The 27241-nt window shown below is 33.5% G+C and overlaps 1 protein-coding gene across 1 annotated transcript in view; it reads right to left on the reverse strand.

Moving 5' to 3' along the window:
• Positions 1–265: 265 nt before the first annotated feature.
• The window catches only part of WDR36 (WD repeat domain 36), a 37547-nt gene continuing 10571 nt past the window's right edge, over positions 266–27241 (reverse strand). The window contains 17 exon segments of the mRNA XM_033178949.1: positions 266–3217; positions 4163–4350; positions 5750–5831; positions 6015–6134; positions 8801–8946; positions 9346–9443; positions 10943–11050; positions 16839–16918; positions 18691–18799; positions 19015–19180; positions 19662–19776; positions 22506–22651; positions 24115–24201; positions 24890–24955; positions 25433–25553; positions 25898–26073; positions 26327–26459. Of these exon segments, the coding sequence (XP_033034840.1) occupies positions 3068–3217; positions 4163–4350; positions 5750–5831; positions 6015–6134; positions 8801–8946; positions 9346–9443; positions 10943–11050; positions 16839–16918; positions 18691–18799; positions 19015–19180; positions 19662–19776; positions 22506–22651; positions 24115–24201; positions 24890–24955; positions 25433–25553; positions 25898–26073; positions 26327–26459 (2091 nt within the window). The 3' untranslated portion in view covers positions 266–3067.

Raw genomic sequence — 27241 nt, forward strand, 5'->3', positions numbered from 1 at the left:
CATAATGAAACTGCATTTCAAATCAGACATATGAGTGGAATTTTCAATCAATGAAGTTTTCACAGACATAGGAGGCAGTGCTGTATGTTTCGCTCTTCACAAAAATCAATTTTAAAGATCTACACATTAACTACTCACACAGAAACATGTCATAGAGGAAAATACATGATGTGAACTGAACACATGTAAACATAGGAAAACAACTACAAATGTCTTAGAAAATAATTTGCTTTATATCCTGAAATAAGTCATGAAAAATTATTGATTGTATACAAATATAAAACATTTATTTAAAAAGATACCATGTAAAATTAAAGCCAAATGGCTAAGTAGGAGAAAACATTGGCAACAGACAGAAAATACAAGAGAACTGCTAACAAATCCATGAGATAAAAGGACAAATCATTCAACAGAAAAATGAACACTGGAGGAAAAAGACAATTAACAACTGTTTATATGTTCTAAAATAAACATACAAAAATATGTCCATCCTCACTAGTGAGAAATTTGATTTAAAACCAAAATAATTTTTTCATCAGAGTAATAAAAATTACAAAAATCCAATAGCAAGTGTCATTAATTACATGGGGAAGCAGATGCTCATTTGTTGCTGAGGGGAACTGTAACTTGATACAGCCATTCTGGAACCCAAATGGAAGTATCTCTTCAAATTAAAAATGCTTATACTCTGGCCTGAAATTCAAATCCTAAGCATATACTACAGAGAAAGTCTTGTATGTACAAAAAGGGCTCATGTAGGATGATGTTCCTTTCAGCATTGTTTGTAATTGTAAAGGAATAAAAAGAAGGAAAACTTCCTTAAGTGTCTATTATAGGCAAAGTAGACTGTTGGACACTGCAAAAGAGATAAGGTAAATGTGAATGTACCAAAATAAAAAACTCCCAAGTAGAAATAGCAAATTGTAGAATAATATACATACATGTATGTAAAAATCACAACTATACATTTCTTGTGGCTGTAGATAATATATACACATTCCTACATTAAACACTCATAAAAACAATCTAAAAAAATCTAGGAGAGTTAGTAAGTGTTACTTCTACAGAGGGTATTGGGACTGAAGATAGTTTTCAAAAAGTACACAAGCAAAATGTAGTCATATATTACATGTGTAATTACAAAATTTAAAGATAAACTAGTGTGCACAGACTGATATATTTTAAGGAAAATATAGACAAATAAAATTATATTTTGTATTTCTTTCCCTCCCTTGATGGAAACAGTACATGAAAGGTTCTAGATTACCTGCCAAAATAATGTAATACTATCTAAATATATCTCTGATAACAATACACTCAAGTCTATGTGCCCACTTTAAAAAGAGAAGAAAATTCAGTTCATGATTTTATGTAAGCAATACAATTTCAGTTCATAGCTCTTATAATTTTGTTTTATTTACAGTCTTTACTAGGTATAGAATTATATATTGGAATTTTGCCATATTCCAATTTAGAATATAGTATTTAGGAAAGAGGAAAATAATTGTTAAATTAGAAATTAAGTCATGAGTAACATTTCTGTCAGTGGCTTTAGTAAGTCAATACACATTTCTAAAAGAAAAATGAAATTGAGTACAATAACCAGATTGGCTTATTTCCTTAGTAGTTTATTAATTCTATCTGACATCATTAAATAAAAACGTGAATATTAAAAGTATCATTGGTAAACGCCTTTTGAGGACTGCTTCCTCTGGAGATTATTCTATAAAACTCTCTTACCCTAACAATGCACAAGAATGCTATTGGTGTTCATATTCAACTCACTGCATTTCATGAAAGACCCAACTTTTAAGTGTATAACTAAGAATAGTTTTTAGAGCACTATGCTTTAAAGAACTGCTTATTTTTAATTCATGTATTGCAAAAGTCTTGAACCATAAAAACAATGATGACAAGAAAAAAACTCCAGGGCTACCTGGTTTTGCAATGCTTGTGAAAGAAAAGTATACTCAGCAGTTTCTCCCAAATAAAAAGGTCTCCCCCAAAAAAGTGTAGCCAAAAACAAAACAGAACAAAACAAAACAACACGTGGCTTTGAAATACCCATTCTTGGCTGTGGTAGGAATAAACAATATTGCTAAAAATTGTTTGCAATGATTTATGGAATTTTTACCTTTTCAGAGGACATTAAACTACTGTTATTTACATGTCTGCAGTGGCAATAAAGGGCCACCTTCCAATGGAATTCGTAATTTCCCTTACCTATCCTTGATATCAGTTCAACCGTCTTTAGCCATTTGCCATGGGCAAGGAAGGGCCTCCCACATTTCTGATCAATGAATAACTTCCTTTCAGTACATTACAATGGAGAAAGCACTAGGCCACTGTTAGAAAGTTTCAATCTGTCACTGAAATACCAACAGACCAACTGATTCCTCTCCTGCAACACAACAGGGCTGTGCTGGAAGATGATTAGTTTATCCTCCAACTCTGAGTCAATGATTCATATTTTTATCAAAGGCCACCAAGGAAAAAAACATTCCTTTTTTCTTCATATCATAACAGCATTTTTATAACTACACCATGTATCAGTTTTATCTGACATTTTCAATTTAATTCAGCAATACTTCACAGTGAACATGCAGCATCTCTTTATATGAAACAGATACTAAAAAATATAAGCAGGTAATAATTTTTTAAAAATCATATAAAAGTTAATGTGAAGAGACTCAGAAAATAAATCATTTGAGCAGATTCCTTAAATCTTCAAAACGAAAGGCAGGTATAATTTATTTTTTTAACTTTTTGTAGAGATGGGATCTTGCTTGCTATGTTGCCCAGGCTGGTCTCAAATTCCTGGCCTCAGGCAATCCTCCTGCTTTGGCCTCCGAACGTGCTGGAATTACGGGCATTATCCATCATGCCTGGCTGAGAGGTGTGATTTTATTTCAAGAACGTATTTAGCATTTAAAGTGGAGATTTACTGACTAGTCAGTAATGCTAACATTTATTTTCTTTTCACATTGACACTTGGAAAATACGAAATGAGTTCAATTGAACCCATTTAATACGTAAGTCTTTGATATGTTTAGTCACAAATTTATTTTTATAACAAAGCACTTTTGAGATAATTTAAAATACACATGCTTTGATTGAAGAGTGATTGCAAATGGGTCCAGTTTTCTTCCACCTGGGATGACAAATTTGTTATTTCTTCTAGGAGTACTGGCTCTGAAGGAAGCATTTTGAGGTGTAACTGCAAATAAAAACATGATGGTTAAACATTTAAGAAAATTAAAATTTTACCTAATCTGGATTCAATTTTTCTACCAAGGAACCACAGAAGACACTAGGTGAATATTTGTTTCCTTAAGTGCTGGTTTATTACTATCTCCCATTTTCCCCTCCTCTATCAAACTTTCTTTTTTTATTATAAGCAACTTTATGATACTACGACTTCCTTGGTAGAATTAAAGTGGTCATCACTTTTCTCCACCTAAGGACAGTCCTGATACGTTTAAATAATTAGATCAACTGAACTCATTTTAGGTATAAATGGGATAAAGAATCAAATCTATTATCACCGAAAATCGGCATCATCTACCTCCTTCAACACATTATACCACTAAGACCCTCAAAACATGAGTTCTCCACTATATTAATCATAAAAGTAACTGTATTATTGTAAAATGATCAAAACTCCTTTACCAATGATAGAAGTGAACATTTTGATTTCAGTAGTAGAAACAAAACAAAACAAAACAAAACCCTATTTTCTATTCATAATCACAAAAAACTTCCAAAATGTAACTAACCACTAAAAAAAGAAAAGTTAATGGTTCAGCACATTGGATCAAGCAGATAGCATAAAAATGTCAGGGGGTAAAGTCAAAATTGCTGTGCAGTTGAGTTAAAAAAGAAAACAAGACTCCCAAGCTGCACTGTCCAGTTGTCTAATGTGGTAGTCACTAGCCACATGTGGTTATTTAAATTTAAATTAATTAAAATTCTATAAAATCAAAAAATTCCATCTCTCGATCACACTGTCTACATTTCAAGGATTCAGTAGCTACATGTGGCAAGTGGCTATGATATTGGAAACAATGGATATAGAACATGCCCATCTTTGCAGAAAGTTCTATTAGATAGCACTGCCACAGAAGAAGACAAGTTGGGCAATACTGTCTTACATTAGACTTACCTTTAGAAACAATGCAAGGTATGCCTGGGCTAACTCGAAATCACGCTTTCTGTCCAACATCATCCCAATCATTTTCAAGAAGCTCTGCATAACTTCTACAGACCCACCACAATCAGGAGACAAGCTTCGCAGCTCTGTTTCAATTCCTGATGGGCCTGATTCTTTCAGAAGGTTGAGAGCAGTGTCATCTGCATTAAATTTTATTCCAGTTATGACTTGATTATAATCATTTAACTTAGAAAACTACAGTTTTCCTTTAATACCCCAAATAGTATATATTTAAATGGTACAGGAAATTCTTCATGTGGGTTAACTTTTTCATATTATGTAGAATGAAACCCAAAATAATTGAAAATCAGTACAAATAATGACAGCAATATAAGAGAAAGTACTCAAAACACATTTTTCTGTAATTTAAACCTTTTTCCTGTGAATAAAGAAAATCTAATGCCTCACAACACTTTAGAATTTTAAAATCTTGTATATCTTCTCTTAGAGTAAATCCTAATCAAGAAGGCTATAAAGATACATACAAAAGTATTAACAGTGGTTAGCATTGGGAATCCGACGTGGTAAAATAATTTTTTTTATTGTTATACAGTTATAAAAGTACAGAATCATTAGGAAATACATTACTAACAATAAAGAATACATAAAATCAGAGGGGGAAGACCCCACCCCTTATTCTTACCCAGGCCAAACCTACTTCTTTTCTCTAGAAGTATTGTTTCACATGCACCCTAGGAAAACATACTCAATACACTTACAGCTATTTTTATGAGTCATTTGAGAATTGCAATGACTATGCTTTAGCTTTCTGAAAAAGAACATCACCAATGACAAGTCTAATCACTTTTAGATCCTTCAGTATATAGTAAACAACAGAGTTTTTATTTCTTTGTCTCCCCATAAACGTAACAAGTCATTTACAAGGGCTCATCAGTATCATTCTTTGACTTTTGCTAATGTGGATTCAAGTAATCTTGGTATGAAAACAAAAGCATTTAAATCAAAACAAGAGGATAAGTTAAAATTATTAGGAGAGTGACTACGATTTTTTAAATGATTACAGTTCTTATGGCTAATCACTATTAGCTACAGACTGTAGCCTTCAAAATTTAAATATATTAACACAACAGACAGATTAAAACATTTCCTTTTTAATAAAATAATTTGGGAATATATGAAATTACCAAAGCAGTCTGCTGAATTACAAATTATAAATAAAAACAAAAGACTTGCAAATTACTTGCCACAAAAATGACAAAGCTTTTACATTTAATTCACATCAAGAAGGATCTCCTTATTATAAATGTAGTCAATAAATATGTCCATCTCTAAAAAGCAAAAAATAATTTGGATATATGAAAAATCTTCAACAGATTTTTATAATATCAATACCATTTGACCTTAGTGGGCTTATTTAATATAAATGCTAAAATTATTTAAAATTAAAACCAAAATTTCAATCCTTTTGATTTTTACTATCTTAACTACTGAGAACTCTGATAATTTCCTTCAATTTCTCCTCATATAAAGTAAAATAAGCTAAAGATATTTGTTAAAATATTTTATAATTCAACTTACACTTATTATTTACCAGTCCTTCTTCAAGTTTCAAGCAGAAATCTGATTTTTGAGCCAAAACTCCAAGATTTACCACTTTAGACTTAAACAAAAACAAATATACATTATTCAAATAATACAAGTATCATCCAAAAACGTATAGTTTGTAATTAAAAGGTATCGTTAATTTACCCTATATCTGTAAAACTAGGTCTTGGTAAAGAAGTACACAAAACGCATACAAACATAAACCGATATACTTAGAATGTTCTAATTTGTTTTTTACCTGCTGGGGATCATTATTTTGTTCAGGTGCAGCATATCTGGGTACAAGGCCAGGAATTGTTGGAATGAAAAATGGTGCTGATTTGGGTACTTTGGGTGGTTCCTTTGGTTTATTCTTTTTCTGAATAAGAGAAAATGAGAAAGAAAAATAGGAATTACCCTGCCAACAGTTTCTAATATTTAATTTCAAATCAATTTTAAAACAAATACCAAAAAGTAAAAGAGGAATGAAACTCTTTCACATAAGAATGTTAAAATATGATCTCTTCTGACCAATACTACAGCTATCCTTAACAGGTTTCCCAATGCAGATCTCTAGCACCCTTGCTGGTAAGGCAGAAAAAAAGTGACAGGGCACAGGAGAAGTTCTAAGACAAACATAGCTCATTTTCCTGAAATATGAATATTTACATGAAGATATAACAGTTAAGTAATTTTAAATTTCTTTTTGTATTGAGTACAAACTCTTTCACAAAACAGGATGGAAAGCAAAATTTACATAAATGCTTAATATAAAAGAGTTTCTTAAATTACTTTTCTCCAGAGGAACTTTGGAGACAGAAGCAGACTGACATTATAAGTAATATGATAATCTTTCAAAGTACAGCTCTAATTTTTCTATTTTGTTGGAATTTTAATTTTTCCTTAGTACTCTGTGCTTTTAAAATCCAAGAAAACATGATTGCTGGTTTATAAGTATTTCAAATGCTAGTAAAATTATATCAGGAAAAACTCTACTGGAATTTCCACTGACAGAATTTTGCTTTGGTAGGCACACTGCTACATATCAGTATCTCAGGAACATTTTTTTTTTTTTTGAGATGGAGTTTCACTCCATTGCCCAGGCTGGAGTGCAGTGGCGTGATCTCAGCTCACTGCAACCTCTGTCTCCTGCGTTCAAGCAATTCTCCTGCTTCAGCCTCCAGAACAGCTGGGATTACAGGTGCATACCAACATGCCTGGCTAATTTTTGTATTTATAGTAGAGATGGGGTTTCATCATGTTGGCCAGGCTGGTCTCGAACTCCTGACCTTAAATGATCACCCACCTCAGCCTCCCAAAATGATGCGATTACAGGCATGCACCACCATGCCCCACCTCTCAGGAACATTTGATGAAAGTGCCTAATAAAGAAGTCTCACAATTTCACCTCACAATTATTACATTCTTCTTCCATTCTTTAGGAGCTATGCAGCCCTAGGGAGACTTTCTATTCCAAAGTGAAGCCATGGTATAAAAGAAAATGATCACATGAACACAGGACAAAGCACTGCCAACTGTAGTGTAAGCAGTGCCCTTCAGGATGGTGGAGACTGTTATGAGTCACAGTTACCATTCTAACGCACCATTCTTGAGTTAGAAAGGGGACAGTCACTGATTTGTTAAAACCATAAGGCTTTGGAGGAACTCTATAGTGCCCTGCAAATTATCTAGTCTTATAAAGAAAAGCAAAAATAGAAGTCATCCACAGGACAAATGTAAACCATAGTCTTGGTACATTCTCTTCTTTTATTCAGCAGAAAATAAAAATATTAGAGGTTTTAACATATTCCCATCATAAAAATAATCCACTCAAGTTTTGATATATGATTTATGCAGTATCTTAGGACCACAGTAGCCCCAAAACTCTGCTCAATTAGTTGAACATTATTCTGATTGCTCCCCTCACACTAATCTATTTGTACTTATTAATACCTTGCATTTGAACTATTTCATAAAGTACTCCCTTTAAAGCTGACAGTGTGGACAGCATGATGAAGAGATTCCACACCATGCCCATGCTCCTAGACAGCACACCTTTATGGTGATGACTAATCTCTCAAAAAGTTAGCAAGTAAAAAGAAGCAATTTTAACTTCTGTGAGGAAATGCAATGTGAAAACTTCTCTTTCCTTACCCAAGACACACATTTCTTTTTTTGCGTTATTAGTTACAAGGATAATTACATCTTATTAGTTACTTATGTCGGTGTCCCTTAAACTTTTTACCACAGCCCATACTGTGACTTAAGTACACCTAACAGATCTAGTGTATGTGTATGTCTAACCAACTCAAGTTTCACCAAACAATACTTGCATTCATGATCAAAAGGTAAGCTGAAATTTTTCACTCTATTGTATTCTTTTCAGTAGTTTTTGCTACTGACTAGTGGGGAGTCATAAAACATACTCTAAAAAAATACTAATCTATACCATAGTTGTCCATTTTTCATGCAGAATCATAAATTCCTCAAGGACAAAGGGGCTGTTTTTTCTTCACCACCATACTCTCCAGGTACATTATTTAGTACCTAGTTCATGTTAACTTATGCACCTGGCCCTGACACAGCAAGTTCTAAAAATCTTTCAGTAGTTGACAGGGTATGGTGTGAGATAAAGGGTTAACTTAATAAAATGAAAGCCTAGTGGAATTTCTCCAGTCCTCAAATGCCTAGCAGTAGAAATACATTATAATAGCCATATTTGTTCCTGCTTGTTTTAGAAACTTATATAAAAGTGATTTCTGAGGCTGGATTTTAAAAGATCAGTTTCCAATAGCTCTGTAGTTACAGGCTGAACTTTTGCCACATCCAAATGTCTGCTGAGTGTTCTCAAAGTTGATATATGTATGAGTATCTTGTGATAATCACACCATATTAAACAATATTTGATTAAATGGCATTGTCGGTGTTATCTTACACATTAATTGCTCTTCTCATGCCCTCAAGTAGGAGCAGTTCTCTCTGCTTAAAAAAATAAAAATGCTTCTGGATGCATGCTTAGGGTCTATTAAGTGTATTAATTATTACCTTAATAACATCAAGATTAAGAAGGTTTTTCCATCGTGATTCAGGAAGAAGTGAAAGAGTCACCAACTGCTCATTCAACTGTTCTGGCGAATCATACTCTATCATTTCATCACTTGGTTCTACTGTTTCTTCTGATTCTTCTACATCTTAAAAAAATTTTTCAGGTAAAACAAAAGATTTTTATCATATAAAAGCAATTTAATTCATTCCAAATCCATCTGTATTTCATAACATGTTCACTTAATGCAGCCTTGTAAACTGTTCATTTATTTCATTTCCTTATCCCTGCCTTTTCCTTATTTTCTCATAACTAAAACTTCCATCACTAAACCCAAAACACCTGCTTCACTGGTATACTATCTGATAGCTTATCAATACCACATCAATTATATTTTTGCATAAATTCATGAAGTCATTCAAAGTCTTTTATATCAGTTAAAAAACACTTGGATTGAATGCACTAAACTTTGCCTTTGGTAGCAATAGCTCCTATATTAGGTTTATAATATTACACCTCAAAAATTACTTTGCAATTTTGTAATTACCTTGGGTTTGACAAGTACCAGGAAGCATTACTACTGAAGGGACATAATCTGCAGGAAGTGGCCGTAATGAAACAACTGAATACAGGGAAATATTGGACCTGAAAAATCAAAACACAAGCAATATTTTAAAAACTATAAAAAGTTTCTTCAGAGAAACACTCTACAATATTGAATTTGACTACAGACTTCTATTAGTTAAAAAAAAAGACCTCAAAGATAGATTGTATCAATTTAAAAATGCCTTGACTTATATCATAGATGCCATCATAACAAAGCTGTGCAAATACATTTTGAGTCTCTTTCCTGACGTAGTACAAAAATATATTAAAGATAGACCAGTAGCAGATAATACTTTTGTAAGGTAAAATAACTTTCATATATTGTTTTGACATATATCAACCTTTATTTAAGTAAATTATAACAGAAGGAAAGATGAACTCAGAGAGTAAGTCAGAGTGCAAATATGCTGAGCATATTCTTGCTCTGCATATTCTTGCGGTTGCTGAAAGGTCATAGATTCCCCTTCTCTAGAATGGCCCTCTAAGTAGCCATATTTCTGCCTCTTAGCCTGCACCCTGGCCATGGATGACTAATCAAGATGTAGATACCAGTCCCAAAGAAGGGGACAGGTTCTTTTGCCCACAGTTTATGAATCTGGAATAGAAAATAAAAATTGAGAATCTCAGGTTTCAAGTTATTAATAGCAGCACTTTAGAGAGAGGGGCCATACTCCTGCTGTGAGTGCTCATAGCTCTTCTTTTCTGAACTGTTGAAGCCTCATGGATTCTAAGATACTCCATTTTACCAATTAAGGTGAACAGGGTCTATTTCTATTATATATTAAAATTCCTTCTGTATCTTCAAATGTAATTATAACATTTTATCATTAATTTTTTTAAAAAATCAATTTTTTCTTTTACCCAATAGATGTATAAAGTCAGGAAAGAAACAAAATAAACATGGCACAAGTATACATATGTAACAAACCTGCACGTTATGCACATGTACCCTAGAACTTAAAGTATAATAATAATTAAAAAAAAAATTTTTTTTCTAAACTCAGGTGATGTTCTATTTATTATGAGCAATCATAGTCCCTTACAGGTTCATCAAAATTTGAACATCACATAAGTATCTTTACACAGTTATGAAAAGTCATGCAACCAGAATAAATCTCTCAGAAAGTATTCTGCTTATACTTGTGCCTTATTTTATAGACAAACTAGGCTGAGGTTCAGAAGTGATTGGCCAAGGTCATAAAGTAGTTGTGGGATACTGGCAGGAAAACCATGGCGTGGCTGGGGACTCCTTTGCCTAAACTTTTAGAACTCACTTATTCTTTCTGCAAATAAAAGCCAAATATGATAACAGATAAAAATCAATCACGTGGTTTGGAATACATACTTCAGCAAAGCTGTCTACGTTATCAAGCAGATGTTGAATCACTCACAGACTTACAGTGAATTAAATCTATGTTAACTTGTGACATTTCCATTTAATAAATATAAAAACAGTCTAAATGACAATTTTAGTGACTCTAACTCTCTGACAATACAATCTTCTTCATCCCAAAACAGAACCATATGAAAGAACTTACCATAGATAAATTCCAAGGTGGTCCACATGGGAAGTTGCCAGAAAGTCTCCAGTAGGAGACATAGAAACATTGAGAGGAGCCGAGTCCAACAAAAAGCAGTCTATAAGGCTACAGAAATAATTAACATGTTAAAAGTATTTGAACTCTACCAAAAAGGATAAAATTCACAAAAATATTTTTGCCAAAAACACAAAGGATAAGAGATGCAGAAAATGTTTTGTTTTGTTTTTTTCTTAAATTACCAGCATCGATCAGAAAGTCACCACTAATAAATAGCTTTGTTAACTAAGTTTCTCACTGAATGAGAAAGACAACATCCACTAGACCAACTAACTGGTGAAGCAGTTTCAACAACAGGGAGGAAGCAGGAGGAAATCTTTTTTTCTCAAATACTAAATTTTGGTAGACTGACCTGGAGACAATTCTAAAGACATAACATTTAAAATAAATCAAATTATCAATATTCTGTATTTTTGTTACTTCAGTGAAACTAATGAAAAGCTTAGGCAAAAGGAGAAAGTAATATAACAAAATGGATGTAAATAAGAATGGTAATTTAAAAAAAAGCTTTTGAGCAACTGTACCTGTTTTTGAAATAAGTAATTATGCTCTACATGAAACACATGAAAATTCAGTCTCTAGAGAAGAACCATAAAGCAATTTATGGAAACTAGCCCAACAGCTTTAAACTGCTGAAGGGATTTACAAGTTGGGGTGAAAGGGAGAGTAACCACAAACCAGGTAGAAGACTCAGAATGGGCTTCACAGAGAACACTTATGTTTGAGAGGAGGTTTACAAATGGAGAGGATTTCAATGGATATTGGCGTCTAGTAGAGAAAGCACTTCCTGGCTAAGAGAAAGGTGGTGGAAAAGGCAAGGGAAAATACAATTGTGTAAAGTGAAGAGTGCAGTTTTGTAGGACCATTAAGCATAAGCATAAGGCTGCATACAATGTCTTAAATACCAAACACCTGAGTTTGTTTCAATCTTATAATTGATGGAAAGTCATTAATCACTTAAGAGGAGATAGTGGCATAACCTTCACTTCCATAGAAAACTTGCCATAAGAATGCAGAATATATTTGAACAGAGAGAATGGTGACAGTATGGTAGTAATCATTTAACAATCAAAAAGATAACTAGGATGGTGGTAGCAGGAAGTGAAAAGAGGTAGATTTAAGAAGCAAAGAGAAAGGCCTACACTCATCTGAATCCTGCTGAAAGACCCCTTAGGCTTGCTAAAGGTGAGAACAGCTTTAAGGAGAGTATACTGGTTTTTAATTACAGCTTTTCTGAAGCCAATTTATTATCCATAGGAAGGTACACACAAATGACTCAAGTTCCAGATGTATATTAATACAAATTATTTCAAGAACAAGATTAACACTTTTTTAGTGCTCTGAGTGAGGAAGTATCCTCAGCACTTGAGTGTGTTAACTAATCGAATCTTCACAAACCCTATAGGCAGATCCGTCCTTACTATACAGTTCAGAAAACTGAGGTCCAGCAGAATTTGAAAACTCACTCAAGGTAGAAAGCAATTGGGTCAGGATTTTCACCCAAGCAGGTCTACCCAATTTATATTGTTAGCCAATATAAATTCTAGTAAAGCTACTACTGAAACTAAAACACAAAAAGAGGGCAATAGCTTACAAACACCCAGAGTATGCCTACATTGGTGATTCACGGGACACACACTGTGAGCAGCTCAAATGTAAATGAAGACTGTCCAGTGGGAGACATTAAGTTGCTTGCCCATGGTAAAATGCCTCTCTCAATTTGCTGAAAGAGCCAATAAAAATGTAAGCCTTAAACAATGAAGGCAAGATGGAAAGAAAAGACAACAATTAGAAGCACTGAAAACAAACACACACACATCAAAGTGTGTTCAGGAAAACGACTGCTGTTTAATTGTCCATTATGGGGAAGGAAGCAATAACCTGTCTGATTTCTGTTCAAGTCTGTTTTGAAAGCTCACAAGAATGGCTTTTATTGGGAATCAAGGGAGTTGGGGAAAAGAAAACATTTGCTAAACACTTATTATATGCCATAGACTATTAAATTATTTATGTTAAGTCACTTAATCCAAACAATCCAGAGATGAAGATATTATCTTAACACATATCAAGATTAAACCTAAAACACGGCCATTTCAAATCTTAAGGTATTTCCTTTGTCTGAATATTACTCATCAAAAGTTTACATACGTGAAGGGTAAAACTTCCTAACATGTTTAGGAACTATCTGTTAAAAAGAAAGCTTACTGCTTGAGCAAACTTATTTTACTTCATACTATAATTATCTTGTCAACTTCATTGTGTAACTTCATTTCCACAGCTGTGGTGTGTGGGTAGATGGGACTTCCATTATATAAAACCACCAAATTGAGGAAGGTGGTTTCCACATACACAGCATATTCTACACTGCCACATTAGTTCATAAAACATAAATGCACAGGCTCATCCCAGACCTAAAACTAACATATAGTTTCATGCTAATGTTAAAAAATAAGTCGCAGGTACCTTATAATTTTTTCTCAAAGAATATTAATACAATTCCTATTCTAAGGGATCAGATTTACAAGATCTGAGCCCTGCATTACCATTCAGAAGGTTGTTTCTGATTATTATTCTGAGCAAATGGAGACTGCTTCCATATGTTCTATTTCCAAAGTGCTAAAATCACCTTCCACAGAAATCTTTAAGGAGTAGAAGGGGATGTTTCTGCCTCAGTGAGAAATTCAAAACAATGTCAATTCCAATTCTTCTCATGTAATGCTCCTCATGAAGTAGGGGTTGGGTGAGACAGAACAAATGAAAAGTTCTATTCAGATTATTTATGTATTTCTCACTCCTCAAAGAACGCAATCTGGGCCAGGCATGGTGGCTCACGGCTGTAATCCCAGCACTTTGGGAGGCCAAGGTGGGTGGATCACTTGAGGTCAGGAGTTTGAGATCAGCCTGGCCACATGGTGAAACCCTAACTTCATTAAAAAAAAAAAAAAAAAAAATTAGCCAGGCATGGTGGCACATGCCTGTGGTCCCAGCTGCTCAGGAAGCTGAGGCAGGAGAATTGCTTGAACCTGGGAGAAGGAGATTGCACTGTCTAGCCTGGGCAAAAGAGCAAGACTTCGTCTTGGGAAAAAAAAAAAAAAAGAATTCAATCCGAATTTCTATTAGATCAAAAACAACCAGACATAAAAGGTGGTGGTAGTGGTAGAGGAATGATAACTTCAGAGACAAAAAATTTCAACTCAGTTCCTCTGAAAATTTTACAAACATAACAAATATTTCAGCACTTTAAAAAAACTTTACAGCAAAGTTTAACACCCATGCAATTTGTTTCAGATAGGCACAATTCCAGATGGATATACCTGTATGTTAATACACTCAAGGGTTTACTCATAGATAGCTTCACTTTCCAGGCTATGTAATGTGTTTTCATTATTCAAATTATTTAATTGGAAGAAGAACTAGTAATTTCCAAAGGCTGTCATACTAATTATGTTTTTTTTTTTGTTTTAAAGAAAATCAGTTCATACTTAAAACGAGACAGTTTGAGCAAAGATGGTAACATAACTATTAAGAAACCTATTTATTTCTCCTGTGGTTATTTTTGAAATGGGACTAATAACAGTAATAGTACCTACAACCTGTTAGGATATGAAAAATAAAAGCATATATAGTGCCTAGCAGCACATTGTAAATCTTAGCTTAGTTGCAATTAAGCAGCAGCAGTTGTTGGATAGTTATTCCCGCTCTCTCATTTGGTCCACTTCAAATGTTAACGCAAAACTTTTTTCTTTAATAAAAATATACTTTTCTCCAATCAATTTAGATTTCATTACATTTCTTTTTAACAATTCGATGTGGTCACTTCTTGCTCTTGTGCTACACCCAGCTTCATGCCTCTCTATTCACTTAAAATTGCCTATGTTCACCTAAAAATAAAGATACTAGAGCTGAAAATCTATCAGATTTGAATCTGTTCAACTTTTTACTGATATAATAAATTCAGCAAAAGGCGAATGCTGAGTCAAAGGTTAGTGGCTTTGAATGCTACTTTCAGATCCTAATTTTTCCATTTCAAAGACAAATTTACCACTTAAAATACATTGCCAATTTACTACTACTGAATAATCTCTCCCACTAATATAAAATATTAAAAAGGGAAATGAAAAAGGCATTATGCCAACTCTACTATTTATACAACTTTCTTATTTTAAAGCAATTCAAATTATATAACATTAACTTTTAGAAAATAGCAACAGCCGAATAAGTGACAGACCACTAATATTTCTAATAGTGTCTTTAACAAAATTTTTTTAAATTAAAGAAATACCAACTTTTAGTGAACTTTCTGAAGCCAAAAGAGGATACAGTCAATAAATTAGATTTTGCTTCATTCTAATTTAAGTGAAAGAGACACACCTGTGGACAAAGGTCCCTGGTTATTAAAGCTGGACCCACTAGTGACAATCGTTAGCTGTGCTTACTATAAATCCAGTGTATACACAAGATGGGTAGGTATGCCTCAGGCCTGTTTCAAACTTGAAGGGAACTGAGGACATCAGGGTTTTTCCTTTCTAAAGGTCAAACTGTTTTCATGTATGAGCTTATTAAATTCCTGAGTAGGAAGAGGAAGTGAACAGAGCTTAATTTAGGAATATTTTAGATTAAAAAGTACCACTTTCCTTCTCATTTTTCTCACCTATCTTTCTCTAATGGTATGTTACTGTTAAATTAGATGTTTTGCTATTCCCATAATTCTTCCTTGCTTCATAGTCATCTAAGCAATCCTATGTTAAATGATACGATTTTAAATGGTATCTATACCTACTTAATTTTTAACAATAAAGCCCACACACATTCTGTATGTCTCCTCTGTTCATATGATTTACAGAATTAGTTGTTTTCTCTTTAAAGTCCGGGATTAGTAGCAAAGTTCAACCCATGAAATAGATTTCTAAACATTTGTCAGGTTTTAACAAATCCAAAGACACACATTTTTACCACTTTAAGATATAGTTTGAATGTCTCCTCCAAAACTCATGTTTAAACTTAATCCCCAATGTGACGGTATTGAGAGGGAGTGCCTTTAAGAGGTGACTGGATCATGAGGACTCTGTCCTCATTAATGGATTAACCCATTCATGGATTAAGGGATTATCATGAAAGGGAAACTGGTGGCTTTATAAGAAGAGGAAGACAGACTCAAGCTGTTACATTATCACGCTCAGCCCCCTTACTCTGTGATACCCCATACCACCTTGCGACTGACTCTTCAGAGAGTCTCCACCAGCAAGAAGGCTCTCACCAGATATGGCCCCTTGACCTGGGGCTTCTCAATCCCCCAAAGTGTAAGAAATAAACTTCTTTTCTTTAGAAATAACCGAGTTTCAATATTCTGTTATAAGCAACACAAAATGCACTAAGACTATCTAAAATGCCTTCTTTTAAGAATTATGTCAGAGAAACAGAAGAGACACACAAAAAGGAAAAGTTAAGGGGTTTGACCTTTTAACTAAATTCAGCATGAACTAAACAAACTCAAAATAAAAGTTTGCCATCTTTAAGTCTGAGCTTTATTTTGGAGAATCAAAAAGGCCAAATGAGCTTTCTTAAGGTTTAGGCAACTTGCTTCTGTATCTCAATTTTGCAGGATGAGAAAACCTAAGTGAGATTTCATTTTTCTACTACATTTCATGATACTACTACTACCTGCTGTTTAGTTATCAAAAACACTCCAAGGATACAATATAGTCATGTCAGAAAAATCTCCAAATATAGTCACATTGACAAAGCATATAACCCATTAACTATAGGTAAAAGTCACATGTGAAGAAAATAACTTAGAAATCTTATAGAGGTTAGGGATTTAGAAATATAAACTTACCACCCAGAAGGAAGGTCCCAAGTCCTAATAGAGCAATCCATTGCAGCACTTATTAACCAACGACCATCAGGACTAAAAGCCTTTAAATTAAAAAAAAAAAAATATATATATATAAATATACATGAATATATTTGTATGTATGTGTGTATGTATATATAGTTAACACCTTAAAGAATGTAATAAATGAAAAGATGATGCAGGCTTCATAAAAAAATTAATTTGACTAGCATTCAGACTGTCTTATTTTATATAAAAGAAAATACCACTTTCTAAATACCACTGAATTGGAGTCTGGATAAAGATTAGACTTTTAAATGAATTATTAAAAGTTAAAAAAGTTAAGTGTACTGCATTAATTTTCAAATCATAATCTTTATTTATAGACTATGTTTATGTGTGGTGATAAGGGCTTGCTTTTCTTGAAGCTTAAGTTAAAAATCTTCTTTTCTCTTTTAATAATCCTTTATTTCTAAACAAATTATAATCAGATTTTCAAAATAAATTTAAATAAACTACTTATGCCACCCATTATTTTTTCTAGCTATGAAAATGGATAAATAATAGATCTCCTTGCCTGTAGTACCTAAGGGTTGTGAGGCACAAATCAGATCACAGGTGAAAGATGATCCAAAAGGAAAAACTTTACAGTTTACAGTTGTAGTAGATTGTTCATCCAGCAGTTTAAATTAGTAGATGATACCGGGATACATAAATGTTAATTTGTTCATCAGGCTGCAGTAATATAATGGGAACTCAAATCTTGAGTTACAGATAGATCAATTTACAGAAGGGTGGTACAGATAGTAAAGGATGGGAAGGAATGATTCTGACAGGTAAAGTCATGTTATAAATGCTCACAGATTTAACTAACGGGAGTACCTTATTACTGAGCAAGGAAACTCGAGATATACAAGTTGAAAGCAAGGTTTGAAAAACAAATGGGAAGAGCAAGTTGACACTGACAGATGTTTGCAAAAGTGCCATTTCAGCACAATTAACCCAATCCCATCCTCGTTTCTACAGACGCTGTCAAAACAAATTGCGGTGATGTGTAATTTTGCCAACCTCCTATCTGCAGAACATAACATCCTGACCAGGTTTTTTTCCTTCAATTTTTAAGGAAAGGCGTAAATTCTGATATTTGGTGTGAGAACTGGTAAATGTAGCTGTTGGGTTTGTCACTAAGTATTAAGATTTTATTTTTATTTTACTTTTTCTATTTTCAAGCAAATCAAGGTATCTGCAATTGATGAAAAATGATACCATATACTTAATATGGTCCTCAAGTGACAAATTCATTTTAAAAGTCCTTTTTAATTAAATATGCTTTTTAAACTAGTTTACTTCTTTCCATCATACATTCCATTATAAGAACATAATAGTAAACTTAAGCACATTTTTATTAATTAAACCCTTTCAGAGGTAAGATATATAAACTCTAAAAATAGCACTAAAGTAAAATAAACCAGATACCAGGTATTCCAGGCAAATGGTTTTCTACTATTAATTCATTCCATACACAGTAAAACAGAAATGAGTTCTCCCAGTCTATTTTAATATTAAGAATGACATATATACCAATGGATCATTCATTCTCTAAACTATACTTTGGCCTTGTTTAGAGTTAATGAAAAAAAGATGAGCTCTAAAACTTATACTTCAATTTGATGGCATCAACTCCCCGAAAAATATTAAACTTTCAATTCAAAATTTTCCTTTAAAATCTTTGAAAAACAGCCTGCAAATTAAAATAGATGACCATCTCATAAAATGATTTTAAGGCTATTAAAGGATAACACACCCAAATAAAAGTAGAAATGAGTCAAGTTTTATCAGTTAGAGTTTGTTTTACCATGTCATTTATTTGGCCTTGGTGTCCAGAAAACTCTCTGACAATCTTCCTAGTTTCTATGTCCAGAACACAAATGGAGAAGTCATCCAAGGCGAGTCCCAGAATGCCACTAGCAAGATAAACGCACCAGTTTTAATAAACAAAAAACCCTTGAACTAAAGTCTCACATCCACTTGAATTTGGTTAAATCAAATACACTTTGGGAGAAATTAAGCCAAATGTTGTTCTTTACTAAATAGCCTGATTTTTCCCACTTGGTAACTTGTGACTTTATAACTTTAGCGAAAGAATCAAAGAGAAAATCCATTATCATTAAAAGTTTACCTGTCTCTATGTAGCAACATGGTATTTGGAGATGAACTGAGGCTCACAGAATGAATTAAAATTTTGTTTTTAAAGTTCCAGAATTTGAGTAATCCTTCACTACCAGTTGTAACTGTCAACTGGTTTAATCCATCCACTGCGACGCCTCTAACAGATCCCTTGTGAGCTGTAAGGTAGATGTCAAAAGAAAAAAAATCAGAATTGGCAGTGTTTCTCTCTGAACAATACACACAGTGATTCCTTCATTCAAATATATAAGCTGCCACTTAAATATCCTTTAAAATCTTGAAATAAATCTGGATTTTAGGGGTGTAAGAAGATTCTCAATTATTAATACTGTTCGAGTAAAAAAACAAAAATCAGATCGATACAACATAGGTTCGAAAAGTTTGTTAAGATTTTCTGCTTAAAGGAGAGAAGAAAAAAAATTAATCTGTATAATATCCACATAACTCTTAGGTACCCATGACTTTTCTCTTTCAACATGGTCCTTATGATACAATGGCAGTATCTGCCATATAGGGTTGATTATAACCCATCTTCAACTTTAGCAAAATGCCCAGCACTTAAAGATTATACATGCCAGCTTTCACTACTAGTCTTATATCTACCTATATTAATTAAAAACAAGGAAAAAAATTCTATACCTTGATCCTTGCCAAAACTTCCTCGATGTATACCAGACTGCATGTTATATACATCTACAGTTCCTGATGAGAGGCCAATTACAGCAAAGTTTCCACAAGAAGTTATATCCACTGCCTTTAAGAAAAAAAAAAAACCCACAAATGACAAAGAAAATAACTAACATTTTTATTGCACTTTATGCTTTCCAAAGTATTTTTTATCTATTTATTCCTTTTTATTTAAAAAAAGTATGGTAAATGAATTGCTTCGTTAGTTTTTTTAAACATAATTATATTTGGGTGTATAAGCATACAAGCTAGATTCTATCTCCATTCTTTAAAAAGTATGAAGAATTATTATCTAAGAAAACAAAACATAACTAAGGTTAACTCAATTTAAATGTACAAAGTCAAGAGAACTATATATAGGACTAGCCTCCAATTTTTAATTTATTAACAAGGTTAAAGTCAAAACATTCCTTTTGCCTAATTTCTTTTTGTCTTGCCTTTTGTAACGAAGTGCTTCCACAGCTGACATCAAACGAAAAACATACCATTAGTTCGAATGGCCAAGCAAAAACCCAAAATGTTTTAATTATGACATATTAGGAAGGAAATATGTAAGACACTACAGAGAAAACATTTGGTTTATAAGCAGCTTCTATAATATAAACTCATTTTAATACTTAAAGTATCAATATTACATCAATATATTTTCTCTATATGAAAACATGAGACTGGCTACATATTTGGTCACTGCTGGAGAAATAACTGATTGCCAATATGTGCCAGTCAGATGTCATCCACCCAAGAGATAACTCAATTTACATCTAAATTGAATTTACATCTAAACAGATGACTTATACAAACTAAATAGAAAGTATTTAATGAAGGTTTATTTAACTAAGGAAAGCAACATAAACTCTGACATACCACTGAGTCAAGACATATTTATATTGCATCACATAAATATGTTTTACATACATACATTCTTCTAAATAAAGATTTCTTTAAAAAAAAATACATATTTCAGATAGGAAATTACTATGGTTAAAAAACATTTTATCTTCCTAAATGAAACACAAACATTAAGCTGACCTATTTTGAAAAATTCATAAATGTTTACGCTATGTTGTATAGTTATACAATTAGGAGACTAAAGGAGCTAGTACGCTGTAACCTACAAGTAACACAGGCCCTACACTGTCCTGCGTTATATTCTTTTAAGGGAGTTATTGTTTTTAGTTGGCCCGCTCCTGGCAATCTCTTCTAATTTATTCATTCTAATGTATTATCTAAGCCAAACAAAGCAAAAATAAACCCGTGAGTGTTAGCTTTGAGTAACAAATTGTACTTTAGTGCACAGGCTCTCTATAGTTATTTTTGCTTATTACTTATTGGTTACTGGCTTTGCTCCAGATAGCTGAGACTGTCAGACAAATGACTCAACTCCAGCCACATATCATAGTATACACACATACTAAATGTTCTATGAGTGATCGCTATGGGCTATAAGAATATAGATTCTAGAACGAATTGTCTCAGGTTAAAATCCCAGCTCTGCCCCTTACTCGTTTCATTGATCTTAGGCATATTGCTCATAAAACCTGTTTTACTGTCCATAAAAAGCAGCTAAAGAATGTACCGTGTTGTAGGACTGTTGTGAGGAAAATATGAAATAATCCATGCTAGACAGAGAGCCTGGAACAAAGTAATCACACAGAAAATGTTACCTGTGATTACCACTACTATTACAACCATTACTCAAAACTATGTAGGTAAACGTCCCTAAGGGAGCGTAAGATAGAATCTTTAAGGTTTAGAAAATTATATAAAAACTTAAGACTGGATTTTCATACTACGGAGAATAGAATATACATACTTACGATGCCATTTGTATAAAATAGGGTCAAATGTTGAGTTACACTTTTAATAAGCATTTTCAAAAGCAGAGGCATCTATTAAAAACTATTAGAACTAATAAATAAGTTCAGCAAGGTTACAAGATATGAGATCAAAAATGTAAAAATCAATTGCATTTTGACACACTCTCAATGAACAATCCAAAAAAAAAAACCTCTACTTCAATAACATTAAAAAGAATACTAGGAAAAATGTACCCAAAGAAGTGTAAGACTTATATACAAACAACTACAGAATATTGTTGAAAAATTAAGAAAAATCTAAATAAATGGAAAAACACCCCATGTTCATAGATCAGAGACAACACTCAAACTGATCTGCAAAATCAAAACGAAATCCCTATCAAAATTGTAGCTGCTTTTTTTGCAGAAATTGATAAGCTCATTCTAAAATCCATATGAAAATGCAAGGGACCAGAAGAGCCAAAACAATCTTGAAAAAAGAACAAAAAACCTGGAGAAGTCACACTTCCTGATTTCACAACTTACCACAAAGCTACCAAAATCAAGACAGTGTGGTACTGGTATAAGAACAGACATGCAGATCAATGGAAGAGAATTCAGAGTCCAGAAATGAACTCTTATATACAAGGTCAAATGACTTTCAGCAGAGGTAACAAGATCATTAATGGAGAAAGAATAGTCTTTTGAACAAATAGTGCTGGGACAACTGGATATCCACATGCAAAAAAATGAATTTGGACCCCTTTATCATACCGTACACAAAAATCGATTCAGAGAGAATAAACCTAAATATAAGAGCTAAAACTAGAAAACTCTTATAAGTCACAGGAGCAAATCTTTGTGGCCTTGGGTTACGCAATGCTTTAAAATGTTAAACTACGTTCTTTCAATCAATATTATGATCGGAAACCTTGAGTATAACAAGACTTCCATAGGAAAGTTTTAAAGAGAAGACACTCTTATAAACAAGCTCACTTACTGTTGCAGTTATGTCATCTTTCTTCATCTCTTTTGGCTTGAGAAAGTAAGCACCTATTGTAGATTTTTGATAATTCCAGGTTGAGCAAGATAGCTTACCTTGATGGCAAGCAATGATACCATCCCAGTCACTTTCACGAGCTTCCTCTAAAACGTAATGAAAATCGTAAATCAAATTACTTTTCATTCTGTTATTCATCTATTACTTATTAGGCAGCTAATATTTCAGACAGTACGGATACAATGGTAAAACAAACAGGTAATACCTGATATCAATGTTTCCAATCTAACAAGAGGTTATTATTTTTTAATTGACGAATAAGAAGTGTGTGTACTTATGTTTATGGCATAGAACATAATGTTGTGATATGTATACATTGTGGAATGGCTAAATCAAGCTAATTAACATACCTAACAAGAGATTCTAATTAGAAGAAATTACAGTAAAGTATAATAGTGTTTTCTTTTTTTTTTTTTTTTTTTTTTGAGGCGGAGTCTCGCTCTGTCGCCCGGACTGGAGTGCAGTGGCCGGATCTCAGCTCACTGCAAGCTCCGCCCCCGGGTTTACGCCGTTCTCCTGCCTCAGCCTCCCGAGTAGCTGGGACTACAGGCGCCCGCCACCTCGCCCGGCTAGTTTTTGTATTTTTAGTAGAGACGTGGTTTCACCATGTTAGTCAGGATGGTCTCGATCTCCTGACCTCGTGATCCGCCCGTCTCGGCCTCCCAAAGTGCTGGGATTACAGGCTTGAGCCACCACGCCCGGCCAATAGTGTTTTCTTATAAGACCACTCAGGAGATTTGGGGAAAGTAAATGGCTCTCTGGATAGAGTGGTAGAACAAGTAAAAATTAGCTGGGGGGATAACATGCACAAGAAAAAACGAACAAAACGGAGGACAGCATGTTAAGTGTAGTATCTTCTTGGGAGGGACAGGAGTAGGGCAAGGCAACCAGGACCACACTACAAAAGGTCTTGGAAGTCATGTTAAGGAGATGAGATTCCACTCTAAAGGTGTCAGAAGCCACTAAAAAATTTTAAGCAGATGAGTGATGTGATTCAAATGTATTTAGAAACATCATTCAAGCTCTAAGAAAACAGAAAGGTGCTCACAATAATAACTTTCAAATAGAAATGGTGCCTACACAGTAATTTCCCATGATAGATTTCACACAACCCATTATCTATATTTTTCTGAAAATCACTTCTTTGAAAGAAGCATTGGTCAAATGACATAGTATACTAAGACCTCAGTATTCTTAGATCTTAATTAGTCAGACCTCTATGTTCTCATATTTTGCTGTTTCAGTTCTTTTTATATTAGTAACTTTCATTATACTAGGCATATGACAGAACAAAAAGAAAGGCTATAAAATCAAATATTATAAATACCTGTTATAGAGAAGAGCAAAGCCTGAGGTTAATAGATAAGAAGTTCACATTTAAAATAACTCATTTTTAGTCTTCACACAAGACCAGCATGCACCTGGGGTTATCTTCTGAATGCTTATTAATATTTGTAAAAGCATTTATTAAAAGAGAAAATAAAACAGCACACAGTAGGAAATAAATGACAAGGGCGAACTTCTCAAAACACAGTATGAAGTTACTTACCTGCTGCAAACTTTGTGATGGGTGGAAGTCTCACTGACATGGTATTCTGAAGTCCTTTACGTTTGACTCTCTTTTTATTTATTAACCCTGAGGTTGGGGGAGGGGAACATAGATAGCTATGAATCCTTCTTAATAAAAAGTGTATATAAAAGAAAAGTTATCATTGTCTTATAACTATAAAGTTCAAGACATTCCCATTTAAGTCAAAAACAAAAGATGTTATTGCCATTGTTATTTTTTAACTCTAAGTTATTTTAGATATTGTTAAAACATAATCTTTAAATTTTATATACATGCATGAATTATATAAGATAGTCACCTAAAAATTAGTAATAATAAAACTGAATAAAATTTTGTTGTTTAATAAAATCTTTCAAAGGCTGGAAACCATGAAAATGGAAAGAGAACAAAATAATTGCTTTAAAGCAAAATAATTGGATGCTGCTTACTTTGATGCTTTCTCTAAGCTATCTTCCCTTTTAAAAACTGTGCACTGTACAGATAGCTCAAGTGAGGCCATCAACATCTTTTGGGTGGCAGCTGTATGTTTTTACCACCCAAGATGTCTAACCTTTTTCAATAACCTTATAACAGAACCTCAATCACTTCTATAGCAACTTTGATCCTAGGAATCTTACTACCTCTTCCATACATGTTTATCTAGTTCATCCAAGAAAAAATAAAATGCATTAATGAAATCTCCTCCAGTTGTTTCATAGAATGTCAAAATGTTTATTTCGTGACCAGCTTATTTTCTGTCTTGCAAAGGACCTACCATGTCCCAAGCTCTTATTGAATTTTTCATGTACTGTGGAAAACGACTGAAGAGTTCCATCTTGACCTGTTGATATACACAGAAAATCCCTAATCAAGCTTCATCAAAACAATGGACTATGTGAATGACAAACTTTATAAAATTCAATTTGAAAATCTTGAGGTTACAGTTTGGGACACTTTAAAGGGAAAACCAGATTGCAACTACTTCATTAAAACATTCAACATTTTATAGAATGGCATTTAGTAAGAACAAAGGATAAAATGAAAATGAGGTACTAATAATTTTCAGCAGACTAACAGAATTTTTAGAATCTGACCATTCTGTCTCCAAGGATTAGTAAACAGAGGGACACATTAAGCACAGATAATAACATCTATAGTGCTTCTCAAGTAGACAAAAAGGACTCTTAGTTTTACCGAGACTTCTAAGTCACTCAAAGAGATATGTAAATCTAAATATGTGTAAATATCAAACCTAATACTGGGCACCCACATCTCAATATTTGCTGAAATAAACTAATAGTATGAAATAGAAGCTCACTTGCACTTAGAATCTGCTGTCCATTCTGTCCATAATATCTGATACTGGTAAGAGGAGCACTATGACCCATTCTGAATCTCAAAAGTCGGCCTTCACCTGTAGGACCATCAAATATCCATATCTGCCAAGAAATAAAAATGTAAAGTTCTTCTACAATGTTCCATCTAATCTGCAAGTAGTCAAATCACCCCCTACATAAATCAACTGGCATTGAGTAGTGCTTGCTAAGCCACTGACCCTGGAGCTACAAGGGAGGGAGTGGGTATTAGGGGAGAAATAAACTGTAATTCTTTCCTGCTACGCTGCAATCATGTCACCTGCTGTGCTTTTTGTCTCATCTATACCAATATATCTTATTCCACATTCCTTTCATCTTCTAGGTTGAAAGATGACACCTTACAGCAAGCTTGTAATAACCCAAAGGGTAAGTTAGATGAGTTAGGAAGATAACAATAATCCTAATACCCTGAGAGCATTGTCAGCGCCATTTGTGACAAGAAGTGGCTCTCTATGGAGAAATGTCAGTCCGGCAATTGCTGTAGAGTGTGCATTTCTCATTTGGTTGATTAATTTTTTGTCTTCCAGATCCCAGAGTCCGATATGGCCACATGGGCTTCCAGCTGCCATTACTGGATGACCATCTGTTATTAAAATAAAACACATCAAGAAAAACACTTCTAGATCCCCCAAAATAAGAAGAATTCTCTCTTCCCTTTTAATCCATAAAGTTAGAAAAAACTATATACCAATAATCTATTCATATTTCTTTGCCTTTTACTCCAGTATTCATTCACTTCTATTAGATTAAGCTACCAGAAGACAAAAAAAATTGGACTTTTAAATAATGAATTTTAAGTGTTCTTAGCTTCTATCAATAAGTATGTTAAAAGTTACCTGTGCGAAATGATATTGAAGTAATGGGTCCCCAGTCTTGACGAAACTTCATTAATGTTTCATTAAATTTAATGTTGTGAATGATAACTTGACCTGACATAAGACCAATAGCAACAACATCCACAGCTGGTGCCTAAAAATTAGATTATTCAAACTTTTATTTTCTAAAGCAAAATAGCTTTAATAATCCTGATGATATGCATCATTTATTAGGTGCTGTCAAAAGAAACAATGAAGTATCTTCTTAAAGATGGCAGAAAAACTCAACAAGTATTACCATTCCAGCATACTTTTTTATTCAGCATAGAAGTATTCAGAAACAACTTTTCCAAATTACTTCCCAGCTTCAATTCTGCCAGTCAACACCCCATCCTCATTCCCAAAACCTAGCTGGTAAGATTGTAGAAAGAAAACAGCCACAACAGAAAAAGAAAGCTATGTATAAAATCATTACAGATCACTGGACTGGATAGAAACAGTAAAAGGAGACAATTCCTAGAAAGGAGAAAGGCAAAAAAAATTATACAATTAGTCTGTTCTAGTTCTAATATTCTATGGTTATAACAGTCTATAATACAAGTCTTACATACAGGATCTATTATGAATTTCTCTATTTTAGCAAAGATCAATGTCCAATATCATTACAGAATGGAATCAGGCTACACGTTTTATTAATTTGTCATCAAGTGTCTACTATGCATGAGACCCTGTGTAGAAACTGGAGATACTAAAACAAATATAATCCCTTGTCCTCAAGGGACCTAATCCTCTGATACTTACAGAGTCTTCTGGATAGGCAAAAGTGGAGCTAGGTTGATGGCGGTAAGAGAAGATAAGGAATACATATAAATTGGGCAAGTATAGACAATGGATACTGAGAAAGATAAGGGTATATTGGCTACATATGTGGCGAAT

The sequence above is a fragment of the Trachypithecus francoisi genome, unplaced genomic scaffold, assembly GCF_009764315.1.
Source record: "Trachypithecus francoisi isolate TF-2019V2 unplaced genomic scaffold, Tfra_2.0 Lachesis_group2, whole genome shotgun sequence".
NCBI classification, from domain to species: domain Eukaryota; kingdom Metazoa; phylum Chordata; class Mammalia; order Primates; family Cercopithecidae; genus Trachypithecus; species Trachypithecus francoisi.